General features: G+C 35.2%; 1 protein-coding gene and 1 pseudogene across 4 annotated transcripts in view; one reads left to right on the top strand and one right to left on the bottom strand.

Annotated features, from left to right (window-relative positions):
• The window catches only part of SEC24B (SEC24 homolog B, COPII coat complex component), a 113,718-nt gene that overhangs the window by 24,918 nt on the left and 72,568 nt on the right, over positions 1–16,232 (bottom strand). For all 4 annotated transcript variants that reach the window (XR_005197065.1, XR_005197068.1, XR_005197067.1 and 1 more), the window contains 9 exons: positions 14,571–14,673; positions 12,671–12,797; positions 11,552–11,661; positions 9,048–9,160; positions 4,651–4,769; positions 4,257–4,312; positions 3,807–4,013; positions 1,096–1,219; positions 528–686 (listed from right to left, as the gene is read on the bottom strand). Coding sequence is in view for 1 of the 4 variants with exons in the window: in XM_017509375.2 (XP_017364864.2) it covers positions 528–686; positions 1,096–1,219; positions 3,807–4,013; positions 4,257–4,312; positions 4,651–4,769; positions 9,048–9,160; positions 11,552–11,661; positions 12,671–12,797; positions 14,571–14,673 (1,118 nt within the window). In the remaining 3 variants the exon portion in view is untranslated. The remainder of the gene's footprint in view (positions 1–527; positions 687–1,095; positions 1,220–3,806; positions 4,014–4,256; positions 4,313–4,650; positions 4,770–9,047; positions 9,161–11,551; positions 11,662–12,670; positions 12,798–14,570; positions 14,674–16,232) is intronic.
• Positions 5,769–5,969, top strand: LOC119468549 (annotated as a pseudogene).

The raw sequence follows: 16,232 nt of genomic DNA, 5'->3' as shown, positions 1-16,232 counted from the left end.
AGAGACGGGGTTTCACCTTGTTGACCAGGATGGTCTCGATCTCTTGACCTCGTGATCCACCCGCCTCGGCCTCCCAAAGTGCTGGGATTATAGGCGTGAGCCACCGCGCCCGGCCTAGTTTCTAAAATATTAATTCAAAAAACCAGTGCACGTTATATAAAGGTAAAATAAAGGATTAAACAAGTATTCACATAAAACCAAGGAAGTATACATTAAATGATCATGAAGGCAAAGAGCCTTAATTTGACTTCCCTATTCCTCTTAATTCTCCTTCTAAAATCATTTCTAATGTAGGCTTTCTCTTAGGTTCTTCTGAGTAAACCAAACATTACTTTTGTCTACTTATTCAAGCTATTTTTAAATATTGGGCAAGGATTATTCAATAACTATATCTATTTAAAACATGGTATTGCTAACCAGATCAAACAGTCTTCCATAATGAACAGTCAGAGTTAGTCAATACTTGGAATGCTCACTGACTTTGATACAAGTATTTAATATAAAGCATAATTTTTACAACTTCATACCTTTAGTACACCTTATTCTCATAACAGCTTCAAATCCAATTTTTCTTGTGAGATACCGTTTTAGGTCTTTTTGTAACTTTTCTGCTTGTGAAGGATTGTGAGTAGAGTGAAATGATGGATAATAATAGATGCACCCTGCAGAATACTTGGACATACAAGCTTTAGAGAAAAATACAAAAGGTATTAGCTACAGAAATAATATTCTCCATGTCCAAGAGTAGTACAGATTCTACAGATTATATATTATGAAGAAATCTAAGTCATGAGAAAACCTAAGGCATCAAAATAAGAACATATAAATCTGAGAAAATAGTAACATCTATAAAATATACGATAAAGTTTACTGTTGAGCAAAATGGTAAGAGAACCATGATATATAAACAAAATGCTAGTGATATTTTATATTTGTATAGTGCTTTAAAGTTTACTGGTAATCTTCATAGATATTATCTATCTAATGCACATGCCTTTCTTCCTAAAATATTATAACATTTACTGAGGAGTTTAGATTTAATTATGTACCAAATGTGTTTATTTAAACAAATGTACACACGATGACTCTCCTTACCTAGAGAAGCAAGATCAGAATATTGTGAACTTAAAAGGAACAAATCCACTGCAGTTTGCTGTCCTGAGCAATCTAATGCAAGTTTCTTATAAAAATCAGTTGCAGGGCCAAGATGCTGTACCACCTAAGTCAACAGATCATAAAGTAAGAACTAGAAATTTTTATGCTCATATTTTCATGTTTTATAATAAAAAAAGGATGTCCTCTGCCTCCCAATCAACTCGGGTATTTTTTAAAATGTCTACGCATTTGGTGGTTTCCTATGATAATAATGATAGCTAATCTTTATAAAAAACACTTATGTGCCAGCACTATTTAAGGTGTTTCACACAAATTGAACAATTACGTTTCACACAAATTAAATAATTTAATTTTCATAACACATGTCTCACATGGTTTTTATCTACATTTTACAGATTACAAACTGAGGCAATAACTGATTAAGTGGCTTGACCAAGATTACATAGATACTGAGAGGTGAATCTTGGAATATAAACCCAAGAAATCTGGCTGCAGAATGAGTGCTATTAACCATTATTAAAAACTGTTATATAACAACGTAAGAGAGTAACAGATTAGGGAAGGTGTTTCTTTTGGTATGAGAAGACTTGAGCTGAGACGGTGACACTGGGGAGAGTGTCTCCAAATTCTTAATCACCATGCTATATTTCCTAACAAAATGTTTCAATCCTCTTAATTATACTGCATGATGATTATATTAGAGCTTACTCTAATATAAGGAATTAAAGATACGAAGGAGTATGTAAACCAGAACAGACACCGAAACTTTAGAGTCCCAGACAGATAAAGAATATTTTTGAAAGTTAAATGAGAAAAAAACAAACGAAACTCTATCAAAGGATTCAGTAAATATATAACAGCTTCCTGTGTTCAAAACACCGCAGTAATTTAATGTATCAATGAACTAAATGCCAGCTACACTTGTTGATGAGTTTAAACAATATACTTATCTTAAAATTAGCTTCCTTCTCAAATGTAATTTAAAAATACAATTTCTATAAACAGTGAAATATAGTGCCTTTTTTCTCTAGCATATTGGTGAAGAACAAAAAAGCAACACTAATGGTGGTTACAGGATGAGAATCTTTAAGAAGAGAGTTTGATTTTAAAAACCCAATAAACAAAACATTCTTTATTTAATAACTTAAAGATTATGCCCTTTAACCCAAATATTTCACTTCTAGGAATAAATTCACTTCTAGGTATTTATCCTAAGGCAAAACTAGATATGTGGTTAAAGATTTATGACACTATTAAAACTGTTCAATTCATATTCATAACTACTTATGACATTTTCTCAAATAAATACTGAGGCCAGACAAAACATATACAAAAGAAAAATGAGTATTTTAGTTCATTTGTTTGAAATACGGGCTTTAAAATGCCCTGACCAAATCTTCACATAAAACCCAAGTAATGTTCAGCTTTGTATAATAAATAAATAATATTTTATTATTATTTGCGTTTTTTTTTTTTTTTTGAGACACTCTCACTCTGTTGCCCAGGCTGGAGTGCAGTGTCAGTGATCACAGCTCACTGCAACCTCCACCTCCCGGGTTCAAGAGAATCTCCTGCCTCAGCCACTCGATTAGCTGGGATTACAGGTATGCACCACTGCGCCCAGCTAACTTTTGTATTTTTAGTAGAGACAGGGTTTTGCAACGTTGGCCATGCTGTTCTTAAACTCCCAGACTCAAGTGATCCACCCTCCTTGGCGTCCCAAAGTGCTGAGATTACAGGTGTGAGCCACTGCATCTGGCCATTATTGTTATTTTTTGAGATGGGGCTTGTTACATTGCCCAAGCTGGTTTAGAACTCCTAAGCTCAAATGATCCTCTAGCCTCAGCCTCTTGAGTAGCTAAGGTTGCACGCAGATGCCACCACACCAGCCCTTTTTAAAAAGTAGTGCAAATACAGGTCTGGCTCATAGCTGTAATCACAGTACTCTGGAGGGTTGAGGCAGGAGGACTGCTTGATCTCAGCAGTTTGAGGCCAGCCTAGGGAACACAGCAAGATCTTGTCTCTACTTTTAAAAAACAAAAGAAAAAAAAATACTGAAGACAAACTATTCAATAGCTGAAAAGCAATCAATTAACTGATTACTTTCACATTTACTTTCTCTGTGACTTCAGGGAACGCTCACAATATACTCCAATGAAAAAGGCCAGTTAAAAATACATATACATATATATGCATGTATGATGCTCAATTATGCTTATTTGTATGTTTATATAACTAAATGCTATTATCTTGTTAGATTACTAACGATTTATGCTTTTCTCTGCTTTCCAAGTGTTATATACAATGATCTGTTATCTTTATAATCACAAAATTTATTAGTATGTGCATGTTGAATTACAATAGCTCATATTTACTAAGTTTTACCACTTGTGTAATAGAAAAGAACACTGGAGTCAGAAAATCAAGTCATATTTTTACCATTAAATAGTTATTTAACCTTTAGATACTCTACTTCCTCATCTATAAAATGAAACGGTTAGACTAAACGATTTCTAAATTTCTATGACTTACAAAGTAATAAAAAGAACATACTGTAACACAAAACCAAAAACATACTGTGAGCTAAAAACTCTGTTAGTTTATTATTAATGAAGTAGAAAAGTTAAAAAAAAAAGACTAATAAATAATTACACAATCTTGAATATGACAAAAAACTAAATATAAAATACCTTTGTACTCGATCTCTGATTAGGATCTTCTCTGGATTGCAGAAGTCCTGCACCCAAGGAAGGTAATTGTGTTTGAAATACAGACACACGGCCACCTGTTGGAGACATTAATTTAAAGGCAGCCTGAAGCGCAGGACCAAGGGCACTGTGTGTTTCTCTTGTATTGGTGAACATATTTGGTAATGCATTCAGTAAGTCTTTTATAAGCTGGGAAAACAAAGATCAAAAGCTGAGTTACTGAGAAGGCAAAGGAATAATCTTTTAAAACATTCCATAGTATATCATGTGTCACTGTATTTCTCGGGACTGAAACTGAGGGGTCAATAGATATGCCACTTACATTGTCTATTATTTGTAATATTAATATAGCAAGTAAACAAATGTTAAACATATTAGTTACCGGTCAAAATATAAATATTTTTATGCTTTAAGAAAGTAAATCGATCTTACCTCTTTACTTTCATACAGATTCACAAGTAAACTATCCGGTGTAGGCAGAAAAACATCTATAGGGAAAACATATATTTTAATCAACAAATCAAGTCAAAAGAATACATTGAAAATCTTGTTTTTTTTTTTGGGGAAAATCTTAGTTTTTATCAGGTCATACACATAATGTATACCATAATATTGCTTTATTAAACACACATACTCTGTAAATATTATACATATGTGTGTGTAATACAACACAGGTGCAAATAACTTAGAATTAAGTATTTCCAGAAAAACAATTATTTTGAAAAAATACTAAAGTGTCTGACATTATCCTCACAGCATATAGCAAATAGAGTAGCCCCCATTTCAGTCTGTAGTTAGAAAGACTTTTATTTTACTGACTGCTTACCATCTATATCAGACACAATCAACATTTGAGGCTGTGATAATCCTTCTTGTAAATTGTAGAAATGAATAGTGCTATCAAAGGTCATGAATCCTATTCTTGTTCGTGAATCTCCAGGAAGCCTAAAAAAAAAAAATGACAATTTTAAATTCAAAGTGCTCAGTAACATATTTCAGAAAATAATGAAATAGTAATTTAAGTCTAAGGATAATTACACATATGCTTCTTTACAGGGGACAGAAAAATTATCCCTATCTAAGCAAATATATATCAGAGAAGATGACCAAAGTGAAAACTTACTCCAATTTCCAGTTCCAATATTAGAACAACAGTATATCTTGCTTAAGCATTTTAAGGGCAGAATGACAAATAAGTACTTTCCAAGAAAAGACTGAATATAACTACAAATCAGATTTCAATGTGTAAAATTTTAAACAAAACCCATTTATGAACACTGAAACATTTTTATTAATCTTTAAAAATGTTGTCAGCGCTCAGTTTTCAAGTCTATGCCACAGTATAAAAGAATAAATTACCATTTCATTGCCTGTCAAGCTTTCTTTATTAATAAGATAGATGCTTCATCTTACATAAGTATATTACTCAGTACCACCAACTAAGTAATTTATTGTTTCAGCAATGCCTTTAAAATACTGTTGGATATTAAAGGATGCCAAAATAGAACATGCAACAAAACAAGAAGCATTGGATGATTGACCAGGTAATTCACATTCAGTCTGCAAGGTAGGTCAAGAGCATTTTCAGAAAACAGAATGCAACAAGTTATGGGGATGTTCAGCTTACCAATATGGGCAATATTTATGATGTTTCCACAGACTAATCTTCACTACTGTGAGACTTCTAAGACCACTGAGGGGTGGGGTCATTTCTTACTGGTTAGAGGAGACTACTGACCTACCCCAAGCTAAAAATATATAGAGTTGAGCTGAAACTGCTCCAACATCAAACTCTTCTTTCTTAAAGAAGTTTCTAGAGCCCTTTCCAAAAACATATTAATATATTTGTTGCTATTCTATCACTTTTTTCTTTTACTTTCCGAGTGCTTTTATTTTCCACTGTAATCAAATAGAAATATTTTTAAACATTTTCCATTCCCAGTTTTACACTTTTGCTTTTGCAAAATCTATTTAATTTACAAGTTGTCAATCACCCCTGTCAGTGTGGCTCCTATATCACACTTTTCATTACAAGGCTAATAGATTAAACGGATTTCTGGAGCAGAGTGACGGAATAGGAGCTTGCTCCATCCACTCCATACATCAACCTGGTATTGTAGTACTTCCAAGAATGGTGTACCCCCTTGAGGGATTAAAACTTGGTATTTAAAGATGAAAACAGACCAGGTGCAGTGGCTCACACTTGTAATCCCAGCACTTTGGGAAGTCAGGCTGGGTGGACAACTTGAGCTCAGGAGTTCGAGATCAGCCTGGGAAACATGGCAAGCCCCCGTCTCTACCAAAAATACAAAAATTAACTGGGTGTGATGCTGTGCACCTGTAGTCCCAGCTACTCAGGAGGCTGAGGTGAAAGGATCACTTGAGCTTGGGAAGTTAAGGCTGCAGTGGGCAGATATCACACCACTGCACTGCAGCCTGGGAAACAGAGCAAGCCTCTGTCTCAAAAAAAAAAAAAAAAATGCTGGGCAATGTAGCTCACACTTGTAATCCCAGCACTTTGGGAGGCCGAGGTGGGCGGATCACAAGGTCAAGAGATTGAGACCATCCTGGCCAACATGGTGAAACCCCATCTCTACTAAAAATACAAAAATTAGCTGGGCATGGTGGTACACTCCTGTAGTCCCAGCTACTCGGAAGGCTGAGGCAGGAGAATCGCTTGAACCTGGGAGGAGGAGGTGGAAGTGAGCTAAGATCATGTCACTGCACTCCAGCCTGGTGGCAAAGCAAGACTCCATCTTAAAAAAAAAAAAAAAAAAGACAAAAATATCAACAATAAACCAACAATAACCCAACCAATCATCTCTGTAGACTAGTCTTCCATTGCCACTCACTGTTAAAGCTATTTTGAAGTAAGCACTTGTGAGTAAAGCAGGGGCAAATACTTCAACCAAGTATTAACACATGAAAACTCTGGCCAGGCGTGGTGGCTCACGCCTGTTAATCCCAGCACTTTGGGAGGCTGAGGTGGGCAGATCATCTGAGGTCAGGAGTTTGAGACTTGCCTGACCAACATGGAGAAACCCCATCTCTAACAAAAATACAAAATTAGCCGGGCGTGGTGGCGCATGCCTGTAATTCCAGCTACTTGGTAGGCTGAGGCAGGAGAACCACTTGAACCCGGGAGGTGGAGGTTGCGATGAGCTGAGATTGCACTATTGCACTCCAGCCTGGGCAACAAGAGCAAAACTCTGTCTCAAATACAAAAAAACATGAAAACGCTTAGTAACAAACAGTAAAAGCAAACCTCTCAATATCTCTGAATTTTTAAAATCTTAAACATCTTAATGTTATCAGTTTCCTTTGAGGCCAAGATCAGTGATATGCAGACTATGGTGACTAGAAGTAGTACTCAACAGGGCAAGGACTCTTCAAGCTCAAATGGAAGACAGAGGAGAACCTTTTGGAATCACCAAAGTTCTTGGGACAAAGTATTCACATATAACAACCCCCACACTTCCACACATTAGGAACCGCTGCAATGGTGAACCACTCTTTCTAACAATCTTAAGTCATATCGCTTGTGGGTGTTAAGAGCAAAACAGAAATGTGGAAACAACTGTATTTTCCAGAGATTTAAAAATGAAGGTTCATTTTTAAAGCTAGATGAGGGGTTCCTTCATGGCCAATCTTGGTAGACAAAGAGGAGGGAATTAGAGCCAGGTATGAGCCATACATCCTATACTTGCTATTTCCATTTCCATAATCTGGCTCATTATTAATGTGCCAAAATGCTCAATTTCTTAGCCAGGTGTGGTGGTGGGCACCTGTAATCCGAGCTACTTGGGAGGCTGAGGCAAAAGAACTGCTTGAACCCTAAGGCAGAGGTTGCAGTGAGTTGAGATCATGCCACTGCACTCCAGCCTGGGTGACAGAGTGAGACTCTATCTCAAAAAATAAATAAATAAACAAAATGCTCAGTTTCTGGCTTCCTAACATATTTAGCACAAAATCAGTTCCCTCCTTCCCTTTAACCAGCTCATTCTGTCATCAGTGCAATTAAAACAAGTTTGTGAAAAAAATTCCTTGCTCAGGTATAAATTACAACCAGATTTCTCTCATCCAGGTTCTTTTTTAAAAAAAATCCTTTTCATCTTTTTCAATTTTATTTAAACTGACAGAAAAAAATGTGTGTATCTGTCATGTACAACATGGTGTTTTGAAATATATATATATATACATACACACACACTGTAGAATGGCTAAATCTAGCTATGAACATAGGCATTGCCTCACAAAGTAATTATTTTTGTAGTGAGAACACAACAATTCTAATCTCTTGCATTTTTCCAAGAATACAACATGTTGCCATTAACTATAGACACCAAGTTGTACAACAGATCTCTTGAACTCATTCCTCCTATCTTTTACCCTTTGACTAGCATCTCTCGGAACCTCCCACCCCACGAGCATCACCCCAATTCCTGGTAACAACCACTGTACTCTTGACTTTTATGAGATTTACCTTTTTAGTTTCGTTTTCATTGAGAACACACAATATTTGTTCTTATTTCGCTTAATGGGATGACCTCCAGGTTTGCCCATGGTATCACAAATGAGAAAAATTTTCTTCTTTGTAAAGGCTGAATAGTATTCCACTGTGTACATATACCACAGTTTCTTTATACATCCATCTGCTGATGGATACTTAGTTTGATTATGTATCTTGGCTCTTGTGAATCATGCTGCAATAAACATGAGAGTGCAGATGTATCTTCTGCACACCGATTTTATTTTCTTTGGATATATTTCAAGTAGTGGGTTTGCTGGATCATATGATAATTGTTTTTAATTTTCTGAGGGACCTTTATACTGTTTTCCATAATAGCTGTACTAATTTACATTCCCCAAAGTACGCAGTTTCCCTTTTTTCCATATCCTCACCAACATGTTATCTTTTGTCTTTTTGATAGTCTCATCCAGATTCCCGATATCCTGGCTAACTCAAGTTTACTGGCCCCTGTGTTCAGATTAGCTAAGTCAGACATTGAGATGAGATCTAAATTCCAGACTAAATATTAGACTTTTATGATTTTATAAGTCAGATTATTCTATGGTACATAAGTAGTACTCTTTTTAGCTGACAGAGAAATATAACCAAACTTAATAAAAACCAACCCCACAAACTGCTAACACTTCACATTTATATGCATTTATATATATATATACACACACACATATAGTATGAATTGAAAATATTCTTACTTGTCTAGATTTTCTAAGAGTGACTGGCACAAAATTGTCAAATATCCAGCTTCCACTGCATTATGAGACACATCTAAAACAAACAAGTAAACTGCAGGTTGAGGAGGACGCAGCTGAAAAGAATAAAAATATAGCAATTCATTTGGTAGGTACAATTTATTCTTTTTATATATCATTATTACTGCTGGGCATTTACTGAATATATTAAACAAAAAATACACAAATAGGATTGCTGTTTTGTAATATGTGCTCATGAAAATGATATGCTTTTCTTTTCTTTTCTTTTCAGTTGGTTGTGGATTAAGCATGACAAGGCAGTTGATACACAGCCACAGTTAAAGAGATGGGTTAAATGTTTTTCTGGTAAGGAGTACTGGCTAAGAGTTCGTTTTTTAAAAATTAGGGTTATGATTTAATACTAAGCTCTCTAGATGTACATCCCTTCCCTTTTCCTAAAAACAAATTTTCATCCCAACAACTTAACGTTAGTACTAGCTACTGGGTTATCTGAAGGTGACTGAATCCTAATGATTAAGTGCTACGTGTAAAAAGAGTCCTTGTGATGATACTGTAAATACTTTTTTTTTTTTTTGAGAAGAGTCTCACTGTTATCCAGGCTGGAGTGCAGTGGCGTGATCTCAGCTCACTGCAATCTCTGCCTCCCAGATTTAAGCCATTCTCCTGCCTCAGCCTCCTGAGTAGCTGGGACTATAGGCACACACCACCATGCATGGCTAATTTTTGCACTTTTAGTAGAGACAGGGGCGGGGGAGGTTTCACTATGTTGGCCAGGCTGCTTGTGAACTCTTGATGTCAGGTGATCCACCTGCCTCAGCCCTGCAAAGTGGTGGGATTACAGATGTGAGCCACCATGCCTGGCCTGTAAATACATTTTTTAAAAAAGTCCTTATGTTGATAATTATTGAAGCTTGGTGACGGGCAAAGGATGGTTCATTACACTGTTTTCTTTGGAGTACGCTTGAAAACTGCTGTTATATAAAGTTGAAATAGGCCAGGTGCAGTGGCTCATGCCTATAATCCCAGCACTTTCGGAAGCCAAGGTAGGTGGACTGCTTGAGTCCAGGAGTTTGATGCCAGCCTGGGCAACATGGTAAAACCCTGTCTCTAGCTTGGGTGACAGAGTAAAAGTCTGTCTCAAGTAAAAATTAAACAAATAAATAAGTAAAAATAAATGAATATATAAAATCTTTTAAAAAATATGCTAAGCAAGGGCCATATGAATCATATGGCAAAACTTAAAAGATTATTTCTTGCTTTACCACTTCAATTAGATTAAGATTCCTAAGGACCCAGAATGGAGTTGGGAATGAATTATAAAGAAGGTAAAGCCTGAGAGTAAAAGTGACCAAGAGAAAGTTTATTACAGTTAATATAAAAACAAACATGAAAATGGTAGTTAGGTGGGCATATGCCAAATTAGACACAAAAGAACATAAAAATTACAAAAATAAAGATGAACCAGGTGCCAAATATTTAATTCACGTCAGTTTCTCCTTTTTATCATTTTCACTAGCAGCAGTTTCAAATTTTGTGAGGCGACAGCAGATACAGTTTTTTGTTTTGTTTTTTGTTGTTGTTTTCTTTCTTTTTCTTTTTTTTTTTTGAGACTGAGTCTCGCCCTGTTGCCCAGGCTGGTTGCTGTGGGGTAATCTTGGCTCACTGCAACCTCTGCCTCCCATGTTCAAGCGATTTTCCTGCCTTAGCCTCTCTAGTAGCTGGGATTACAGATATGTGCCACCATGCCCAGCTAATTTTTGCATTTTAACTAGAGACAGGGTTTCACCATGTTGGCCAGGCTGGTCTGGAATTCCTGACCTCAGATGATACATTCACCTCAGCCTCCCAAAGTGCTAGGATTACAGGTGTGAGCCCCCACACCCAGCTGATAGTTTTTATAAATATGGTAAAAATGAGAAGATACAATAAAGATGATAAGCAGAACTTAGGGCCAATAATTAGTTTCTGAAGTGAAAAGAAGAATGAGATCTTAGATTTCATATAATTAAAAAATAGAATTTTCTAACTGAAACAGAAGGAAAAATTAGAGAAGTCCATATCCACTTATATTGATATCTGTACTTGGTAAACCAGTAAAACAGTGATATCTTTAAGATCCTGAAAACTTAAGTTTCGGGCAACAATGTGCATTTCTCTATTTTGAGAGTCTTAAATGTTAAATGGTAGAAGGGTATCTATATCCACTCCATGCAAGTAATCAAATCAAAATGGCCACAAATCATAGATGCTAGTGCTCATAAGACAGACAAAACTAATATTTATTATTCACAGAAAGCCTTCTAGGAGATCAAATAACCTTTAGAAAGAGTTTTCTATTTGTTAAATATAAACTTTTAGCATTAATTTGTTTTTAAAAATTACAAGTATAAGCAACTTCAAAATCTTGATAAGAATTCGCTTAACAGAAAATTACAAATGACCAATATAATTGTATTTCACAACAAATTTTAACACTGAATAGTTACCATGTAATCTGAAGAAGCAATGAACTCCACAGTTGAATTCTGAACTTCTGGTCGTTTATGAGGCTCTCCATAAGATCGGGTTAGGGGGTTATACATAAATTCTTCAGGAACTAGATAAGAGGTCCCAGTACAAATTTAAGACACAATTTGTAACTTAACACATATATACACACCTAAAAATAAACACCTATTATCAATATTTACATGAGGTTTAGCAATAGTTCTGTGAACACAAAATGGTAAAAATCAATCCCTTAAGCCCTCCTTAAAAAATATGTAAAGGCAGATGAATCTCTTGAGCCCAGGAGATCGAGACTAGCCTGGTCAACACGGCGAGACCACGTCTCTATGAAAAATACAAAAATTAACCAGGCATAGTGGTGCAAGCCTGTAGTCTCAGCTACTCGGGTGGCTGAGGGATGAGAAGAGCTTGAACCTGGAAAGCAGAGATTGCAGTGAGCCATATTGCACAACTGAACTCTAGCCTGCATGACAGCAAGACCCTGTCTCAAAAAAAATAATAATAATAAAATTAAAAAAAAAAAAAAGATCACAAGGATTAAAAAAACTTATGTTCTCAAATCAGGTGAGAAAACCAGGATGCAAGTAACCTTCCTTCTTAGACTTGTGTCCTATTTATTTTATCAATGACATGAAAAAAAATCAGAGAAACATAAATTTGAAAGCAACTCTAGTAGGGGAACCTAAGAAATGAATAAAGGGAACAAGAGACTGACATATATATGTGCATGCATCCAGACAAACTGGCAAAATTCTACCTGAGTTGAATTAACCAAATATACAAATGTAATACAATCTTATTGTCGGGGGCAAACATAATTAGTCTGCATAAGCTCACCTGCATGAGTGTCACTGTTTTGGACTTTTTTTTTTTTTTACTTTGTCCTCACTGTTATGCTCCTCATTGTCAATTATTCCCTTGGTCAGCCAAAATGAAGCCTTAGCCTAGTCCTAGCCTTAGCTTATATTCCTTTGGCTAAAGATGGCATAAAAATTCTTTTTGAAGAAATCAAGAGAAAAACCAGGAAATGACAAAAATGTCAAAAAACATTGAAAATAGGATTAAAAGACATTTATTTTAAGAATCTAAAAACTCACCATCATTAACTCTATAGCACAAATTGCATTTCCATCTACGTTGATCAATGAAGGATACAAAGGGGTTAATATATGTTCGACAAGATCGGCACCTCACAATGGTATTTGATGTTATCACTGGTAATTGCTAGGAAATAAAATAAAGAAGTTGTAGCAGAAAAAGGCACCCCAAGGAAAAACAGAACGTATCATGCTCTGCTCCACATACAGAACAAAAACCTTAACTGTTTTTATGTGGTTTTATATGGAAGCATATTAATAAAATCCAGGGACGTGCTGAGCAACACATGCAGCCATCAAGTTTTCTCCCTCTTGTCACAAATCGTAACATTAAAATAAAGTCATACCAAATATTGGCCAAGAAAATAATGTAAGCTAGATTTTATCAGCTGAACTTTAGAAATAACTGAGAGAGAAACATATACCACATATAAATGCCTCTGTCTTTGTTGACTGCACCTGGTAATACATTATTAGGCACTGCTCATTAGACGGCTACAGCAACTTCTGATGGGAGCTGAGGCTAGCAGCAGCCAAACACAATGTGCCTTTAAAAAATGCATCTCTATGCTTGGTTTGGGAAAGGAATTTTACATTCAAGAAGAAAAGTTAGAAAATATGAAAAAAGATTAAGAGATCACATATTATTCTATGTCCCTAAATTAACCTGCTTCATTTTAGTATATTTCATTGTTTTTTTTAATATCTGCACATGAACATTTATGATCTTTGTATTTAATTTTTTCACATATGTTATTATTATTACACAAGTAACCACATATCTGTTGTAAAAAAAAAATCAGGAAATATAACTGAGAGTGAAAACATAAAAAATTACAGAATTCTACATCCCGGAGGATGTCACTGTAAACAATTTAGTATACACACTTCAAGAAAGTATCATGTATGGTATCTGTATTTAGAGAAAAACTCTTACCTATGTATATAGGAAATTAACTGTCTTGGTTTAGAGATAAGGTTTTAAGAGTATTATAGGTGATTAAAAATATTTACTGAATGAATAAATTCACGGTATTTATTACATATTATAATTTTTTATTTTCTATTCATTTTGATCTTTTCTAGACTTCCTAGTAGTAAAGTAAGCTTCACAATGAAGCTTTCAAGCTTTGTATTTCCAGCATCCAGCTTGACAGGTAGTCAATTAATATTTCTTGGATGAATAAGAGCAAAAGAAAACTCAGCACCAGTAAGAAGGATAGTAAACAACAGCAGTAAAAAGTTTGAGAGAGAAACACAACTTACGAAGTAAAAACAGAAGCTGTGAATTAAATTATTTTTAAAGTTTTAAAAATTTTAAACTCTTAAAACTTTAATTAAAAATTTGTTTAATTTGTTAAGAAACAATCAGACAGCTTTCCAGTCTAAGTAGACATCATTGTTGGTGTTTCCTTTGTGTTTAATAAAGAACTCCTAAAGTGTATCTACCTTCCATGGCCATTCCACCTTCCAAAGCTACTGATCTTTCAAAATCCAGGTCAGACTTCATCACTTACAGAAAACTTTTGCTACTGTATCCACAGGGAATCACTTCTCATACTGTACTCTCTACCTAAGTAGCTCAAAGAATTTGATTAATTACATGTATTAATTCTTCTGCACTGTTAATTATTGTTTTTACATCTTTGTCCCATTAGATGAGAACTTTTTGATGGCAACTTCAATGACTTGATCATCTTTGTACTACCAGTGCTTAGTTTAGAGCTTGTCACAAAGCAGGTGCTCAGAAAATGCTTGCCAAGTTGAATGTTACAGAAATGATTATTTCTAACTTCAAACAAAAGAAGACAAAGAAAATTCTAAGAAAATATAAAATTTAAGTACCTTGTACATGCACATAAATGTCAGTACCCATAAATACTTTAAAATGTTACTTTACCGTTAGGTCTCTGAACGGATGTAACAACAATCCTAAAGGAAGCTTAGCTTTATTCAGTAAAGCCTGTGTCTGTGGAATATTTGTCAAAGTACATCGAAATGAACTGCAAAAAACATAAACAACATGGAGTATATTAGCTATCAGAGAAAAATACACTGAAGTAGGCAAGATAATTAAGAGCATTTAGGGGACATAAGTGAAAATCATTTGGGCATGTAGTTATAACTATAAGCAAGAAGGTCCTGATTAACTAGGCATGTATGTAATATATGCCAAAAATTTAAGTTGAAAAGTCACACTTTCATGGTAGAAAAGTAGTACACATTCAGGGGAGACCAATTACTCCATTATGACTAGCCTGGAGGACATGAATAGGAGCACATAGAAAACAGAGTGAAAAGGCATTATTTCTTTGTTTTCAATTATTCTGTTGCTGCTTTACTGCCCCCTTTGCACCTGTCGAACTCCCACTCTTACTATAAGACTCATCACGGTTATTGCTTATAACCACCCTCACCCCCAATTCCCCAAGTCAGAAGGAATGACTTCTTTCTCAGTGCTCTATGTTTGTACTTCTATATGATATCAATTAGTCTGATTTAATTTAATTGGTTGTTTATCTTGTCTGTCTTCACCACTTGAGATCAGAGAGCATTTTGTCTTTGTATTACCCTAGCCCAGTTTCCCTCATTGAGTAGGTGCTTATAACTTATGAAGTTTTAAGGTCAATAAACAAAGAATGAAAAAAGGAGAGGCCAAAGAAGTAAAAAGCAGAAGTACTGAAAGCCAGGCAAGATATTTTAAGAAGAGTTTCATTAATATCATGTAGAGATATAGAGATATCTATTTATTGCAGGCTTAGTGTTGTTCCTTGAACACAAAAAGCTTGTTCCTGCTTCAGGACCTCCACGTTTGCTATTCATACAGTTTGGAACCCTTTTTTCCCAGAGAAGTCACTAGGCTTACTCTCTCACTTCACCCAGATCTCTATTCAAATGTTAAAAGTCTTTGGGTAAACCTGTCTAGACTCCTCAATTTAAAAGAGTCACCTCCACCCACACTCCCTATTCTATTTTTCTTCATTGTAATACCCTGAACATTACATTATATATTTACTATTTTGGCTGTTCAAAGAATATAAGTTCTGTGATTCCATAGAGACCAGAAACTTTGTTTTGTTTACAACTTTATCCCCAGCAGATGGAAAACAGTGTTTTGCATTTAACTTAGAAGGCATTTGATATTTATTGAATTAATGATTTATCTTAGTATGTTGATACTATTATTATTCCTGTTTTACAAACAAACTGAGACTTTGAGAGGTTAAGTAAATTGCAAAATTTTATAGCTACTTATCATTAGAACCATAGCAAGAACTTAGGTCTGCTCAACTCTAAAGTCTATGCTCCTAATTATCTTTTTGTTATTTTGATAAAAGATATATTTTTGCAAAAAAACATATAACTGGGTAGAAAAAAGTATGCCTTCCCCTTACTTATGGGTTCTCTTATATATGCTGTATTTTCTTAAAAAATTACTTTTTTGCTGGGCACGGTGGCTCACGCCTGTAATCCCAGCACTTTGGGAGGCCGAGGCGGGTAGATCACGAGGTCAAGAGATCGAGACCATCCTGGTCAACATGGTGAAACCCCGTCTCTACTA

This window comes from Cebus imitator, unplaced genomic scaffold (genome assembly GCF_001604975.1).
Source record: "Cebus imitator isolate Cc_AM_T3 unplaced genomic scaffold, Cebus_imitator-1.0 Scaffold17, whole genome shotgun sequence".
Classification (NCBI taxonomy): Eukaryota; Metazoa; Chordata; class Mammalia; order Primates; family Cebidae; genus Cebus; species Cebus imitator.
The sequence above is the reverse complement of the archived record's forward strand: the minus strand, read 5'-3'. Positions and strand labels throughout refer to the sequence as shown.